Source organism: Streptopelia decaocto (assembly GCF_964273445.1).
Source record: "Streptopelia decaocto genome assembly, chromosome: 1".
Classification (NCBI taxonomy): domain Eukaryota; kingdom Metazoa; phylum Chordata; class Aves; order Columbiformes; family Columbidae; genus Streptopelia; species Streptopelia decaocto.
This window is the reverse complement of record NC_138663.1, coordinates 144,897,099-144,914,095: the sequence shown is the minus strand read 5'-3', so window position 1 is coordinate 144,914,095 and position 16,997 is coordinate 144,897,099. Positions and strand designations below refer to the sequence as shown.

General features: G+C 43.6%; 1 protein-coding gene across 2 annotated transcripts in view; it reads right to left on the bottom strand.

Moving 5' to 3' along the window:
• The window catches only part of NPAS2 (neuronal PAS domain protein 2), a 109,469-nt gene that overhangs the window by 46,743 nt on the left and 45,729 nt on the right, over nucleotides 1-16,997 (bottom strand). For both annotated transcript variants that reach the window (XM_082076058.1, XM_082076057.1), the window contains exons 2-4: nucleotides 9,868-9,921; nucleotides 3,641-3,789; nucleotides 340-431 (exon numbers count right to left, since the gene is read on the bottom strand). In XM_082076058.1, coding sequence (XP_081932184.1) covers nucleotides 340-431; nucleotides 3,641-3,789; nucleotides 9,868-9,921 — 295 coding nt within the window. The remainder of the gene's footprint in view (nucleotides 1-339; nucleotides 432-3,640; nucleotides 3,790-9,867; nucleotides 9,922-16,997) is intronic.

The window sequence follows — 16,997 nt, the reverse complement described above, 5'->3', positions numbered from 1 at the left end:
ATTAAGTAATAATAACACCTTCCAAGAACAGAAGAAAAACTGCTGCTTGCCCTTCTCCTCACCTCTGTTTGTAAAAATAAAATGTAACCTGTGATGTGAATCTCTCCCCTGGATTGCCTTCCTTGGGAATCCCTGCCCAGCTTTGCAGGCACCATCCAGGGTGAAAAGCAACATGTGGGGAATCTAATCCCTTGTCCCAGGGACACCTCTGCTTGATGGTCAAATACAGCAGTACCTGAAACCTCCTCTTTTGGAACAGCAGGTGACAGTTAATTCTAGACACATGGGCATTTCCACGATTGCTAGACAAAATTAGGAAAGGTATACATGCATGTTCACCTCCAACATCAGCTGGGTGAATTCTTCATTGCTGAGAAATGAAGGCTTCCAGTCCTGCTGAATTTCAGAAATCTCCGTCTGTGCTGAGACTTCTAGAGAAATAGAACATTTCACTTTTTAAAATTCAAAAACCCCTTGTATCTTGCAAGTCTGCTATGAAAAGGTTGAAATCACCTTTATATTCAAAAATATAATAAAATATTGCAGTTTTCAAGCATGGGTTTTCCATACAGAGACAATAACGTCTATCTAAATTGGGCTCCATCCTGAAAAGTTTTCCTCATTTTTACTCAGCTCAGCTTAAGCTGACTTTGGTGGGAGCCTGTTTTCATGTAGCCTCACTTAGGGTATTGATCAAAAGATAAAACCACTTTGCCTGAAATTAAAATCAAGGCAAGGATTAGCATGTGTCAAATTTATATTTACAATTCACAGCTTCAAAATTAGGATGCCAGGGAGCTAGGGTTCAGCCTACAGCTTCTGTGCCAAATAGAGGGGAGCAAATTCTTCAAAATGTGAGTGGAACATGAGCATTTGAACCAGCCTTGCACTGGAGCACTGGTGTCTCATCCCAAATCCTCCCTGGAGAGGAGGGTGTTCTGTGCTGTCATCACGCCAGAGCTGGTTTGTCTTGTTGTTGGCCAAGCCTGGCTAGCAGCAGCCTGAGGACACTGGGTCCCCAAAGGATTTCCATGGAGAAGTGCAGGTGCACCGAGGCAACAAGTCGTGGCTTCACACTAAAACTGGAGACCATACCACAGGTAGCTGGATGCACCGTGGTGAGCTGTTTCCTTCAAAAAACAGCCACTCACATCAGCTCTGCCTGAGGCAGACAGGATTATGGGGGATAGATCTTATAATTCAGAGAGACTTGAGGTGATTTTGTTCACTGCTCACTCCACTTGTCTTAAAGTGCTCCCTCATTCAGCACTAGCAGTGAGGGGATGCTGAGTGCAGCCTGTCTTCTCCTCTAATTAATCCTACTGATTAACACTTCTGGTGCATATAATACCCAACACTCCCTATTCGGAGCATATAGGTAAACTGGCCAGAGAAATGCAAGTGGCTCAATGATAGATGGTAGATGCCCCAACCCTGGAGATGTTCCAGGCCAGGCTGGACAGGGCTCTGAGCAACCTGATCTAGGTGAAGATGTCCCTGCTCATTGCAGGGGGTTGGACTAGATGACCTTTGAAGGTCCCTTCCAACCCAAACTATTCTGTGATTCTTTGATACTAAAGACAGTAAATTTATACAAATGCCTGTGCATATTGTTGCCTATAAAGAAATCAAAGCCTCCGTTCAGGCTTTATTAGTGGAGATGCAGCCGTCTGCTTCTACCAGCACATTTGGCTCGCTTTCTCCTCTGCTGGGGGCTGTTACTGGTAGCGTGGTGGCTTTCCACAGCCCTCATGATCTTATACAGAGATTTCAAAAACAGGGTAAGGAAAAAGAAAGGTCAGGCCTGATCAGAATTTTATTATATAGTCTCAGAATCTAGGATACTTTCAGCAGATCCATAGCTTGGAAAAACTGATATATATGAAACAGCAACTGCTTAAACAATTATTTGAGATTTGGGAAATTCTCTGGATTATAAAGAAGGAGGCTGTTTATGAAGCAAAAAGATCTGAAAATTGACATCCTCCTCCATTATAACTAAAATCTTGGTTTAGCGTATTAAATGAAAGGGAAATATGACTGAATAAAACAGATCCAAAGTACATTGAAGATAATCAACATTTCTAAATGCTGATGCTTTGTATTATATTGTGTGACTAATAATCGAGTTTAAAAATAGATAATGTTTGCTTTTTTTAGCAAGTGCACAAAAAACAGTTGCGGTTTGACCCAATTGCTGTGGAAGGATTTGTGACTGTTAGCTTTCTTTTACCTAGTTGTTCTTCCAGAAATGAAGTGTCTTTTGGAGTAAATTATTTGGGCTATCAGCTACTCTTCTCTACACTTATTCAAATCTTGTGTGAATGTTCTTTGCTTGGCTTTATAATTGAGCATTTCCATCCTCCTTTACTCTGCCTTGGGCAGATAAAAGAAAAAAAATGTTATTACTGTCATTTTTAATAGGTATATACAATTATTTGAGATGTCCTAGTCATGCCCTTCTGTATGAAATCACGTTGTCTGTGGCAAAAAATTCATTTAAGGAGAAACTGCGCTCTAACAACAGAACTGCTATAATTATTTCCCCAGTAAGTTTGACAATTGTGACTCCATTATGTTGGGAGTCACGACATAAGAGTTTTTACAGTATTTTTTATTTCACCCAGAGCTCTCCAGGAAACAAGGGCTGGAGATGATGGATGAGTGAAGGTGAACCTAGTTATGCAGTACACTGGCTTGCGAGAGCCCTTTCTGCTTTGTGGGAACAGGGACAATCCCCACAGTCACCTGCTGAAGCCTCTTCCTCACAAGAGAAAAGAAAGTCCCATTTTAAACCAGTGCCCTGATTTATAAAGGAAAAGCATTTCAATTATCTGCTGCTGGTGCATGTCCAAGCATCAGGGAGCCCAGAGTGCACGTTCCTCTCATCAGCTAGAAACTAGATCAACCCAGACAAGATCAGCAGGGTCAGAAATCTCCTCTGCCTTCTGTGAGGGTGTGTTTTTAAGGTACTTAACTGTCACTGCTGTATGCATTTAAAAAAAACCCAAATGCCTGGCTTTCCAGGGTTGAACTTTTCTGTTGCAACTGCACACTGTGCAAATGTGACGTAGTTTCTGCTTCTGCAAACAGGGTGAAGCATGTCAGCTACCTGTAGATGCAATTTGCTGAAGCCAGCTTCAAAAATTTGGGCCTTTTCTGATCTGTCTTTTCTGCTTACTGTGGAAAATGGTGTCCTGCACAGTCCACTGAGGAGCAGGGGGGCTGAACAGATTGTTTTCCTGCATTTTTCTGCAGAAAAGCTGGGGCACATGCTTTCTTCTCTGCTCAGAATATTGCAAATATCAAGGAACGGAATCTTCCCTCTGGTCCCAAATCTCTCTTGTTCAAAGCATCTCTCTTCTTCACCTGTGCTGCAGGGCACTGCTGCCCTCCTTCCCTTGGTTCCTGCCATTCACCCCTTTCTCTAGCAGGCTGAGAGTCATCCTCAACTAAAGAGCAGCTGAGGATATGGATTTGGGTAGCACAGTGCCTGCAAATGATCTTTTTTGATGAGAGAAAAAAAAATACCTAATGTTGGCACTTTTAGGCCCCTTCAGCCATTCTGATAGTCACTGAGGGAAACAGGATATTGTAGTCACTGTCTGGCAAGTGCATGAAGAGCTGCAGTAAATCTTACCATTGTGTTTCTGCAGAAAACCAATGACTTTTTCCAGCACAGTAGTTTTGTCCATTTTGCGAGTGTTGCCTGGGAGCATGGAGCTGAGCTCTTTGATGAGAACGTTGAACTGATCACGCCTCTTCTTCTCAGACTTGTTACGCGAAGCCCTGTAGACGGGGATAAAAAAAGAAAGATGAGCAGATGGAGAGGAAAAATCATCGTATACCTGCACTTTGCAGTGTATACATGTGGAAATTAGCTTGCTGTGTGCCTCAGTATGTGAAGATCGACACCGGCCTCCAGCAAAGCTGCAGAGACAAGTAGGAAGTGACTGTTCCTACCTCCTGCTCTTGTCTTTGGGTCTCCTTTAAAGTCCAGTGGAGAGATGGAAGCTTTGCTTGCCCCTTTGTGCTGTCTCTGGACACTCTGGTCAAGTCTATCAGGTTGGCATTAAGCCTGTAGGTGAAGCAGCTCTGTCCATCTCCTGGGTATGTGCAGGATCTTGAAAGTTCACACAGACTCTGAGGAGGTACTCAGAGCAAGATGAAATAGAAATATGGTGACAACAGTAAAATCATCCAGAGTGGGGACTGGTAAAACTTTTTTTAGACTGATAGACTAAAAAAACTATGGTTCATACTCATCTGTGCAGTATTAACAGGAGAGAGGGACCCTGGTCCTGCAGCTTGCCATTTCACTGGGGCTGGGTCCACCTAGAAGGACCTGCCAAGTTTGTCCCTCTGGCTACCTCCAAGCTGCTTACAGAGAGGAACTAAGCTGTCGTCTTCCAGCCATTAAGATCAGGGACCTGAGCAGACGTTGCTGCAGCTGCCATCTAGGCCATATGCCACCCAGTTCAGCCTCCTTTCCAAGGTGACAAGGGCAAGCAAGGGAGAGGGCATCAGCACATCTTGTCCCAGCATGGACTGGGTCTGAGGCCGGGATGTGTTCCCAGGCCTGGGGGATCAGAAATGCTAGCAGGGGTCCCCTGCTTTGCCCCTAATCGCCGTGTGCCTCTGAGCAAATTGCTTAATGTCACAGTGCCCCAATTCCTTTGCTGCAAAACAGGGACTCCACAGCTTTCTTTGCCAGTCTTGTCTCTAGCTTGCAGACTCCTCAGAGAGACCCTGCTTCTGCTGCTGTGCTTAAAGAGCTCATAGGAAGAAAGGACTTGATTTCATTTGGGGTGTTTTGATACCATCATAATACTGTCATTAAGGCTGTTGATAATCTTTTCAGCATCTGCACTTTATTTATTCAAAATGAGATGTGAACCTATACATGAGCAAGTGTTTTCTGAATTCTTCCCATGAACACGACAATCATTCTACTTGGAGAGTATCACACAGACTTCTGTAGCCATGTGAAAAACGAAAAAAAAAATATAACCCAGAAGGTTTGTTTGTTCTTCTGAAAGGTCCTCAAGCAGACAAGATTTGCCTTATTAATTACGTAAAGTTCTAAAAATCTGGTTACATGTAGACAGGGAAGAGAAGCCAAGAGGCCGGTTCTCACTTTGAGTTGTTCAGTCCCAGCCAACTCTGCTGTACCTCATAAAGCAGCTCTGGATGCATGCTGGTGAAAATCAGGGCAGAATTTAGCCCAGCATATACATATACCCCAAGGATCAGGGTGGCAATAAACATTCTCAGCAATCACTGCAGAGGCTTCTGGATGTTACTACTGACAGAGGGGTAATTTTTGTTTGTCTTGCTCTCAACCCTGAACATACTTGGAGATACACTGGATGGAAGCCAACACTTGATTATTTTACAGCTTTGAACACAAGAGATTGGGTGGATACTGCCTGACTGATTTCAGCCTGTTCTTATTACAGTGCAAAACACTGTCAGAACAAGATGTGAAAAGCTCCAGCCTTATCCTATTTCTGTATAGTTCTAGGGGATGTTAGGAATATCAACATTTTCAATGTTTTATGTCCTCATAATTCTGCCCTCAGTTAATTTTAAGCTCAAAGGGTCTTGATCTTCCTGAAAATAAAATAAAACACCAACTGTCTATAGGGAAAGTATTGGTTTTAAAAAAAATAAAGATGCCTTGATAGAAATTTAAAGTATCTATTTTTAACACTTGACATTTTATTCACAAAGGAAACAGAAAAACTCCTCTAGTGGAATTAACTCTACAAAGATCTGAATCAATGATCACAGTAAAATCCTAAAAAGAAAAAGAAAAAAAAGAGAAACAACCCCACAATTAGGTCATCTAAACTATCCCTGCACAGTTGTAAATGCTTTGTTCAGTCCAGTTGTAAATGTCTTAAATATTGCAGTTTTCATCACTTCCCTTGGAAGATTATTCCCTAGCCTTGCTTACTTCACTGGTAGGACATAACATTTACGGCAAACCAAAACAGTCTCTTTCTTAATTCCATGGTATTAATCCCAGTTCTCCACCCTCCTTGCTACTCCAAAAAAACATGACATGTCCAAGGGGAAGAAGGAGACACAGTATGAATAAAATCTGGATTTTTTTGTGAACATAGCTAGAGGCAATACATGACAGCTTGAATTCAGAATGATCAAAACCACCCATTTAAAATGTGTTTTAAATAGCCATTCTTATTCTCATATATAAGAGAATTGTTTTCTTAAAGACAGACTGATACCTGCTGACTACTAGCCATTATATCTCGATTATTTACAATGAAATGTGACTTTGCATGAGATTTTATACTTCTTTTTGCTCTCCAGTGGGATATGCTATACATGCATCAAAGCAAATAACTGTACCATGTACCTTCATTCAGATTTGTAAATTTACTTTTTATTGGAGTGAAAAACGGCAAGTGGTAGTCCTCATTTATTGTTTTCTCATGGTTCATTTCAATGTAATTTTGTTTGGAATTTAGAATTCAACGGAATTGCAAAAGCGTTATTTTAAAACAACTTACTATTAAAGCAAACTGAAAGAAAAGCAGACAGAGAAAAAAGTGGACAAAGCACACTTTTTGTTTAAAATTACTAAATCTATAAAACAAAATAAACCTCGTCTTACATCAAAGAACTGAAAATGAAATTATGGTTTCTCATCTCCAGGAGATCAGAAGACCCCAAAGAGGTCTTCAATGCTCCCAGGTCTGGAGCCATCATATCCACATTTTAGTCCTATGGTCTTCGAAGTTTTGCCTTAGGGAGTCAGATAATGCAGAATGGGGCTCAAAATAACCAGTGTCCTGAAGGAAGAGCTATGAGTTGTGGGCATACAACAAACACTTGGCTCAGGGGTGGGAGTGCAGATGCCACTTGTCGGGAGAGGACAGACCTTCTTGTCATGTAGGTGAAATGCAACCTGTATGTGCCTACTAAACTGCAGCAGGTAGTAAATGGTGTCCATGTGTGTGTGTGCTAATCGGGAAACTCAGCTCCTAACTTGGGTCCATCCCCAAAGAGTTACATCGAGAAATTTCCAGTCTCACCTACTCTTAACTCAGAAAGAAGAGAACAATTTTCTTGGCTTTTTTACCACCTCTACTGTTTCTCAGCACTGAGGGACCATGTCCCTATACTTAATAGAAGAAAACAAAACAATCGTTTTGCCTGCAGCATGGGACAAACGAGAGTACTCAGTTTCCAAGACACAACAGTGAAATGTTCATTCAATGGCTTCTCCCGAGTTTGAGTCTCTTTGAAGCTTTGGAAGAAAAAATGTAGCTATTAAACGAATTTGAATGGTTTTAGTACACTGTAATAACTTTAGACCTTCATGAAGCCTATCACAATTTCAAATTTAATTCCAAATTTAGATTTATAGAACACAAAATGTACTTAGATTACAATTTAAATAAGCAATTCCTTTTTTTTTTTTTTTTTCATTTTCAAAGTTATCATTTTTTTATTCACCTGGATAGAGGCCTGCCGCAGGGTATGACAAAAATTCCCTCCAGGAACAAACAGCATGAAAACCATACCAGATGATGATGACAATCACTGATAGAAAGGATATGTGTTATCCTATTTTTGTCTTAGATGGATTCATTTAATGCATTTTTTTAAAGCAATTAGCACACAAATATTGTAAAGGTCATCAGGCCATAAGAATGTGGAGCGGCAATGCAAGGTGGGCTCCCCCTGCTCCCTCCTTCCCTGATGGGGGGATCTGGGGAAGTGTGACATCTCCTGCTGTCCTACACCCTCTCCAAAGAGAATCATAGAATCACAGAATGTCCTGAGTTGGAAGAGACCCACAAGGATCATCAAGTCCAACTCCTGTCCCTGCATGTGACAACCCCACAGTTCACACCATGTGTCTGAGGGCATTGTCCAGTCTCTTCTTGAACACTGTGAGGCTTGGGGCTGTGACACCTCCCTGGGGAGCCTGTTCCAGTGCTCCACCACCCACTACATGAAGAACCTTTTCCTAAAGTCCAAGCTGAACCTCCCCTGGCACATCTTCCTGACATTCCCTTGGGTTCTGCCATTGGTCACCAGAGAGAAGAGATCAGCACCTGCCCCTCCTCCTCCCCTTGTGAGGAAGCTGTAGCTGCCATGAGGTCTCTCCTCAGTCTCCTCCAGGCTGAACAAACCCAGTGACTGTAGGTAGCTGCTCCACATATGGCTTCCGTCCTTGTGAAGTGGTGTGGTCATGGGAGGCAGCCCTTCCCTGAATGTACCTCCCACCTGCCCCCAGGTGCCTGCCTGGTTGACAGATGGTTGGGAAGAGCTGCATGCAGAGCTGTACCCCATATCAGCCTTCTCCCACCCATGAAGCCTCCTATGAAGAGCAGCAGCTGGCTGGCCCCTGACCTCAGAGGATAATGCCTTGCAATTCTAAGGGGAGTTGGTTAGGTCGGGGCTTTGCTCCTAGTATCAAAGTCAGGCTGATGGAGTTGGGGTTGTTCAGCCTGGAGAAGGCTCCAGGGAGACCTTATTGTGGCCTTTCAGTGCTTAAAAGGGGCCTGTAAGAAAGATGGGGACAGACTTTTTAGAAGGACCTGGCCTGTTGCAACAGAACAAGGGGTGATGGTTCTAAACTAAAGGAGGGGAGATGCAGGCCAGACATGAGGAAGAAATTTTTTACAGTGAGGGTGGTGAAACACTATCCCAGGATGCCCAGAGAGGTGGGAGATGCCCCATCCCTGGAGACATTCCAGGCCAGGCTGGACAGGGCTCTAAGCAACCTGATTTAGTTGAAGATGTCCCTGCTCATTGCTGGGGGTTGGACTAGATGACCTTTGAAGGTCCCTTCCAACCCAAACTATTCTATGAAAGTCAGGCCTTCTGCAGCCTGAGCATGCTCACATTAAGAAGAGGAAGCAAAGGGGAACGGTTGAGCTGGGTTGCAGCCTGTCCTGACCTATATTGGTGAGAAAAAGCTGCAGGGAAGAAAAGCAGAGAAGGAATCAAAAGAGATGAAACTGGATCAACTAGTTGTGCCTAGACTGGAAATATTCTTATTAGAAGGAACCATGGGGAAAAATGTGGGCAACCCATGGCTCCCTTTAAAGTAATGAAACTGTGGGCTGCAGTATTGATACCATATCCAGAAAAAACCTCTTCAAATGCTTCCAAACAGCTTTTCTGCAGATGCCAGTCAGATCTGACAGTTATTAAGAGTTTTATTGCCAAAGGTTGCCTGTCTTGAAACCCTTTTTCTCCCCACAAAGTGTTCATGACAATTTCCTGCCAACCAGGACCTGATGATGGAGTGCACAATGTTTCTGAGTCAAGGTTTGTGCCAGTTTAGGGCTGACACAGCACTTTCCCTGGTCTTTCTCTGCTCTGAATGTAACTTCTGGATGTTTTCATTACTGTGAGACAGGCATTGCTGAATAAATGACCATCATAATTGAAGAAAAAAAACCACAACACTGTTTTAGTTCTCTTTCTTCTGCAAAATGTGGGTTTTTTTGGTTTTTTTTTTGGTTTTTTTTTTTTTTAAAAGCCCACATTTTTATACACTTGGGAGGTTTGTATGATGTATTATAGCAGCAGGAATATGTTGTTGATTCTTCAGTTCTCATGTTCTGCAGTAATGTGAAGAAAACGACCAATGCCTTTGCTTTTTTGACATTTTCCACAGGAAACATTGCTATGTTATTTTCTTCTAACAGGGTAGCCAAGAATAGGAATCCACGAGATGGCAGTTTTTCAAGTTGTGCTTGGCTGTATTTTACTCTCTCTCTCTTTGATTAATTGATTACGGATAAAACAGCTTCTCCAGCAACAAACAGTATCAAGCTCATCACAAGTTAAACAGAGAGTTATAAAAGAAAAAGTGCTCACCTCTTTGCCCTGTCTTTCTCATCTTCATCCATTAGATTGTCTAAGCAGTTTTTTCTGTTGAAGGAATATGAGAATCATTATGAACTGTCATTTTGTTAGCACTGCTTTGCAGGTTAATCTCAGAGTTGCTCTATTTCATTTTAATAACACAGTGATGATATCCAGGTCAGATAAATGTGTCAGCAGTGCTTTATGCCACAGTCTTTGATTTTAGGATACATCCACTGTGGATAATAATGTTCCTGAGCACCATGCCAGCCTTAGGGGCTCAGCCAGGGATCAAGGCTGCCAGGCACAACATGGTGCACCAGCACAGTACAAAAACAGTTACTTCTTGGGGTTTTTTTCAGTGTGGAGGTTACTCTCTGCAAACTTGCAGGCTGGATGAACCCTGAGATCTGCCCAAGTCAAAAAGGCATTTTCAGCAGCCCCATGTTCACGCAAAAACCATCCCCAGTGCAAGAGTTGGCATCACACCTCTGACTCCTCAGGTGGAGCTTCTTACTGGGAGGCTCTTCATCCTCCTTTGTGGGCCCCAACCCAAAGCTCAAAGATACAGTCACAACTCTACTGAACTACTCCCCAAATTCAAAGAGTCCTCATAAATCCCACTGCCTACACCACACTGCAAATAAACTCTCCCGTGGCCAGCAGTGGCCAACAGATTACCCACCTGGCGCTGCCGGCATCGAGCGTGGGGACACACCATCCCCGTCACTCTTTTTGACAATCTTCACCGGATTTATAGTCCAATTGCTCCAGCAGTTTGAGCGGTGAAGAGAAAGTACTCCAAGCACAAAATATGTTCATAAAACCACAGAGTAAAAGGGGGTCAGCTGGGTAAATTAAGTAAGGTGAAGGCAAGGTGAAGGGAAAAACACACAAGCAGCCCAGTTGAAGGCTGAGATCCTCAGAAACACTTGTCCCCAGCTCAGTGCCCTCCTCTCCTTTGCTCCATGGCCTTATGAGAAAGCGACGCTTCAGCCGTGACCGCTTCATTCAGAGGAGGAAGCCCCGAGCTGCTGCAGCCTCTCCAGGCACCTCACGCCCAGGGTCAGAGCACAAAAGCCGCTGCATCCCACACAAATATTTTCCGAACCGGCAGCACCATGCTGCTGCAAACCCCGAATATTGTCAAAGCGACATTTTCAAAGCAGCAGTGTAATGACAGGCAATGATAACACTGTTTTTTCAAAAATCAATGTTTCTCATTTAATGAGCGATCAACGTGTAAGACATGAATAAAATCAGAGGAGGGGAAGAGGGAAGTTAATTGCTAGGCATTATTTAAGCCCATGGTATTTTCCACATATGAGTCACACATAAATTTGCCTGCTAAAGAACATTCTAGGAAAAAAACAGGAGTGAAAACTTATTGATAGTAAGAACAGTGGATAAATTCCCTCCTTCTGCTACTAGTTCTCGTATAACAATATTCCACCTGCTCATTACTCAACGGTTCTCTAAGAATATGAAACTACCCTGTAATTTTTTAACAAATATAAGAGTTATGAGGAATTAAAGCCATGGGTCACTGTTTGGAGGGTAAAGCTACTGCTTCAAGGCATTCAGCTCGCTGATGGAGGAGCATAAATCGGAAATATGAAGGCCGAGGAACTGGCAGTTTTAGTCATAACTGGCAAATTTAAGTGTCTGAACTCTATTATACACAACAAATTAAGAAATAATACCATGTAGTTTTTAGATTTTGTTTTGTTCTGATATTTATTTGGCCTTGCAAAACAGCCAGTCGGCCATATCACAATCCATATTTTAGACTAGGAGAATTTATAGACCTAATTAAATTTTACTTCTCAATGTTTTACAAATATTCTAGGTGTGTATTTGCCCAGTCCCAGAATCAGCCTGCTAGCCCAACAAATGTGTTTTCAAATAATTCAGGCTAAAACGTAGTGACAAAATTCAGTGGTTTTTGTTGTTATTTGCTCACTTACTGCAACCAAAATGTTCACCTATACTATTCAAGAGTAAAGAAGGGATCAGTAATACGGGCAAGGGTTAGCATTTAGGATTTTGCTATCTTTCTTTGCTCAGCCTTTGCTGAAAATGCTCTGTTGCACGCACCCTTGCTGAATCTAGGGTATGACATGCAAAATGGGGCAGCGGCAGCAGCAGAAGTCATTTCCTCTGAATCCCTGAGGGTTTTCCTCTGCTGAAGGCCTCCTCTGGTTGTAACAGATTCCCAGCAGAATGCAGGAACATGGGGGTGAGAGCTCTGAGGAAGGATGGGGGTCCATGGGGCAGTCAGCACCCCTACAGCTCAGTCCCAGCGGTTTCAGAGTGGCACAATGTACCTAATGGAAAGAGGCTTCCTACAGCTGTGCCCTATAAACCATCGAGGAATCATGATGCTGGGAAGCCTCTGCCCTTACAGAAGAGCAACAGGTCTAACTGGTCTCTTCTGCCAAGGATTTGGTGAGCTCTGTTAAGCAATTTGTGGCCAGCTTCCAGTAAACAAGGCTTCTCACTGACTGACATGAAATTCTGGACTGCTGTGCTGTTGCTAGTGTTAGACAAGATCTAATTGTCATTTTGCTTCTGTTTGCTCACATGGCGAAATCTCCAAAGCATCGTAAGAATTGCTAACAGCATTTGCCAGTACATATGTACCATATGAAATTAAAACTGTTCTCAATAAAATAGATACGGCAGAGTATGCAACTGCTGCAAATTGGTACTGCCGTCCATCTCCCGAGCCGCACCAGATGCTGGCTTACACCTGGAGGAGAAACTCATGGGATGGAGCTTTGGTACGTGCTTAGTACAACCTGCTTGCTTTATGTTATCTTCCCAGTCCTTGAGCTGGGAGGGTCCCAAATAGTGAGCTGGAAATCTACTCTTTCATCCCCATCAGTGCCTGGTTTAAGAGGCAACTCTGGCTCATTGCAGTGAGGGAGGCAGGCAGTAAATGCCATGGCTCTGTGCCATGGTTCGCCTGCAAAGAGCTGACATAAAAGCCAAGCAGCACAAGGATTTATCAAAATTTAAACTATCCTTTCATGCTAACAAAGAGAATTTGGAAACCTACGAGTAACAACACCACATGACGTAACACCTGTCAACGGAATATTTAACAGTGACAGCTACGTTTGGAGCTTCATTAATTTAACCATTATCAACAAGAAGTGAAGAACCTATCACTCAGAAAGATGGGAACCACCTGGAATAAGGAGGGGAAAGCTCATGTACTCCCATCAGGGCAGTATTCAGGCACACAGAAAGACACATATCCACAAGTGGGGAAGAGTGTCATCTTGGAAACAAAAGACTGGCTTAAACTGTTAACCGCGTACCCCCAGCTTAGTTATCATATGGAGAATTATAGCAGAAACATCCCTCCCCACCCCCCATTCATTCATACAATGAATAGTTGCTTGGGAAATAAGTAATTTGGGCAGATTGCCAGCTTGCTCCAGGGACTCTCCAGAAGAAAGGTTGCACATGTTTATCTTGACACAGTCTATACCCAATGGACACAGAGCTTGCACTATAAAATTCATCTGGCACTGATCACCTTATCCTGCACTCAAAACATGTTTTTTAGTGAGTTAAACCACTACTCTTCTGTGTAGGTGAGGGTGGTTTCTCTCCTTCTTGTCCTACTGCTCATAAGGATATAAAATTACTGATGCACAAACTTCTTTTAGCTGTTGATTTCCCACTAAGTTGCCACATGGCCAGCTAATCTCAATTCCTACAAATCAGCCTGATATTTATCAAGATTTTTAAATAATATTCGCTTAACTCAGCTGAATTAAATCAGAGATGTAAATCTCCTTTAGAGATCCTGGCACGTGCCTGGGGAAGCCTGCTGAGAAATCGGTGTTTGTGCTCCTCTGGTGGGCAGCTGGGAGGGGGCAGACTGTGTTTTTCCTCCCTTTTGCTCTCCAGCATGGTGGGGTGTCTGCCTCCACCACCCCACAGGCCTGCGTGGGGTATTCAGCCACTCGTCCTGGATAGGGCATGTCCAGCCCTGGGGAGAGAGTTGCTGCCTGCCATACCCTGGTGTTGCTTCTCACCCGCTGCTGATACACCTGAGCCCTCCCCTGGACCTCACCCTCAGACCTCTTAGGATGCTGGTATAACACCACCATCCTAAGTAAAGATGATGATATTGTACTTGGAGAACAATCCTCTCACAGACAGGGGATGGGCAAGTGTTGTATGGAAAACCAGGATGAAACATCTTGAACTACCTTCTGGCCGCTGGGCAGACCGTACCTAACAACTGCTATCTTTGTGAGGAGGGAAGAAAAAGAGCAACAGGGTGGAAGGCAGAAATGCTCCCATGCCTTCCAGACACATTGCTCAGCCTCCAGTGCCCATCTCTGCTGAGTGATGCCTCTGCAAGATGCTCACTTCTGTCTCAACGGCGAGTTACCCTCCAGTTCCCTCTTCCAAGGGGAAGAAAAAAGGCTGTTAAGGAAGAGCTCAGCATTTCAAACGAGGCATGTGAGCATGTTTGGGACTTGAGGATTTAAGGCTGGATCCACCCATGCGCCTGGGAAGGGAGAGCAAGTGGTGGCATCCCATGCACAGTGAGTAGGATCCAGGAGATAGGAAGAAAGATTTGAAGGCGAGTACAGGCTGTAGGAATGAGCCAAGGGGGACAGTTTCTGGCCACCTCCTAGCACAGGGGACAGTGTGGCTGGGTCGCTGTGCTGGCACTGCTGCTGAGTCCCCTGCCTGGGCACAAAGGACAAGGTATGGTGGGCACTGTGGTGGGACAATGGCATTGTCCCATGGGTGCTCCACAGTGTAGGTTACATGGGCTTGGCATTAGCAGCTGTTCCCCCTTCTTCTCAGCTAAGGTAGAGCAACAAAATGAAGTAAAACATGCTAACAAAGTATTTCCCTTCCAAGCCTTGCTGGGGGACAAAGATTAGCAAACGGGAAGCAGCACGAAAGGCCATGGGGACAGGCAAGAAGTGACCATCTGAGCATTTTATATGCCTTGTTCCATGTTTCTCTGACGTGCATGAAGCACTAGGATATCCCACCATGAGGGCTATGGTGTGAACACACACAGAGGAAGGATTTGTATAAACACAAATCAGAATAAATCAACGGATTTATAGACAGATAAAACTTATCTGCCACCCTCCATCTTTATTTTTCAGATGCAAACCTATGAACTGTTACAAGAACACACTGGAATCCGTAACTAAATGCAACTCAATCCTGCTCATAGCAATCAAAATTGATTTATCAAAAAGTAAACAGAGTAGCCTTAAGAGAAGATAGTAAAAAATCACTTTCCTGATGACATACATTGTTATTCGAGAAGAGACTGTGACTTTTCACTGGGAGAATGGCAGTCTGCAGTTACCACGGGTCATGTAATGCTGCAATTGTTATGGGAATTACTGTGTTTATGAGTAAGGGAAAATCCAGTAGCATGGTAAGTGTCCAACTTTATAGCTCTGACTATTTTTGCCTGACAGTGTGCAGCTTAGTCTTCTTTCATTCAGTGGATTACTACATTTTGTTTATACTAGAGAAGAGGTTATTTAGAGATTTCAAAAAGCAAAGCAAAGAAATGAAAAGAAGAAAAAAGAAAAGAGAAAGAAAACTTTTTGAGAAAATATTTGACTTCATGGGCTTCTCCATGTTTCGTATGTAAGTGTACAATGAAACTTTAGATGGTAACGCGCTTAAAGCAAAACAGATGTTAAAAAATTATCCAAATGTAGACAATGAAAATGATGAAATTTGACATAAATTAACGCTCCACTCTTCTGAACTGTGGATGGCAGGGAGATGCTCACAGGTAATGCAGCTGAGTATTATGAGATTATAACGAAGAGAATAAAGGTTTGGGACATATTCTGGGTATATTCTTTATATTATCCCCATTTAGTTGGAAGAGGCATTTCTTTCTGTAGGTAAGAAATGCTGCTCCTATTGCTGTGTGCTATTTGACAGCTTCCTCCCTCTACCCCGGTGCCAGTTGAATTTTAGGGTGTGTCACCTGCGAACCCTCTACAGATGCGGTATAATTTGCATCATTTTAAGTCAGGAGTGAGACGGCCGATGTCAGCAGCACCATGCTGGAGGGCGGCCAGGGCAAGTGAGAGGTGTCCTTTATCTCCAGCTTGTGAGCAACGTGGAAAGTTTGTGCAGCGCTTGGGATCTCCGATGAAGATCAGTACATACATGCTCGTTATCTTCCTTCTTCTTCTTCTTCTTCTTCTTCTTCTTCTTCTTATTATTATTATTATTATTATTATTATTATTATTATTATTATTACTGGGTGACTAAAGCCATTCAGACTTCAGTGAACAGGCTAAAAGTGAATCCCCGGGTTCAGCCACTGCTCAGCTCTACCCTCGCAAGGCTGGAAAGACAAAGACAAACAAATTAAACTAACACTAATCAGCAAAGACTGCCATCTGTATAACTGGGAGCACTTCTCCGCGTGCCTGTCCCCTTCCAGCAATGCTGAACAGGATTAGCCTTCCGTGGGCGGACGGGGAAAGTAGGTCAGTTTGGTAACATCGCTGTGTGTGATGAACGGAGGAGGATTTGACTGCAGTGGTCTGCTGGCAGCCTTCTCGCCTTCTGTAGGAGCCACAGAGATGAAGCACCTGGCCTTGTCATGGGGCACACGAGGTGGCTCCAAACCCTCCATCCCTGCATGATGACACCTGCCGGTGGTAGCGGCACGGGTTTTGCAAAGCCTGACTGGTGCTTTGGAGTTACTGGCTGTATTTCAACAAGGAAACTGAGGCACAGGGCAGCTAAAGGCTTAGTTATTGCTAGTTTGTGCAAAGCCAAACATTTGTTAAAGCTTATGAATGAGAAAAGTGACAAGGGATGATGAATCATCCGCTGGAGGTATTGTCTTTCTGCATTGACTGGATTGGGTGTGTAGGGATGGTGGCAGGAAAGCCAAAGCTCATCTAGAATTGACACTTGCAGGGTATGTCAAGGGCAGCAAGAAGAACTTCTCCTACATCAGTGATAAAAGGTTGAACAATGGAAGTGCGGGGCTGCTGCAGTACTGGGGATGGGTGGAGAGGTGAATTAGTGAGGTCAATTAGCCGCCTTTGCTGCAGTCTTCACCAGCAAGGTCTCCCAGCTCTTTGTGTTGGAGGCAGGGCCAGGG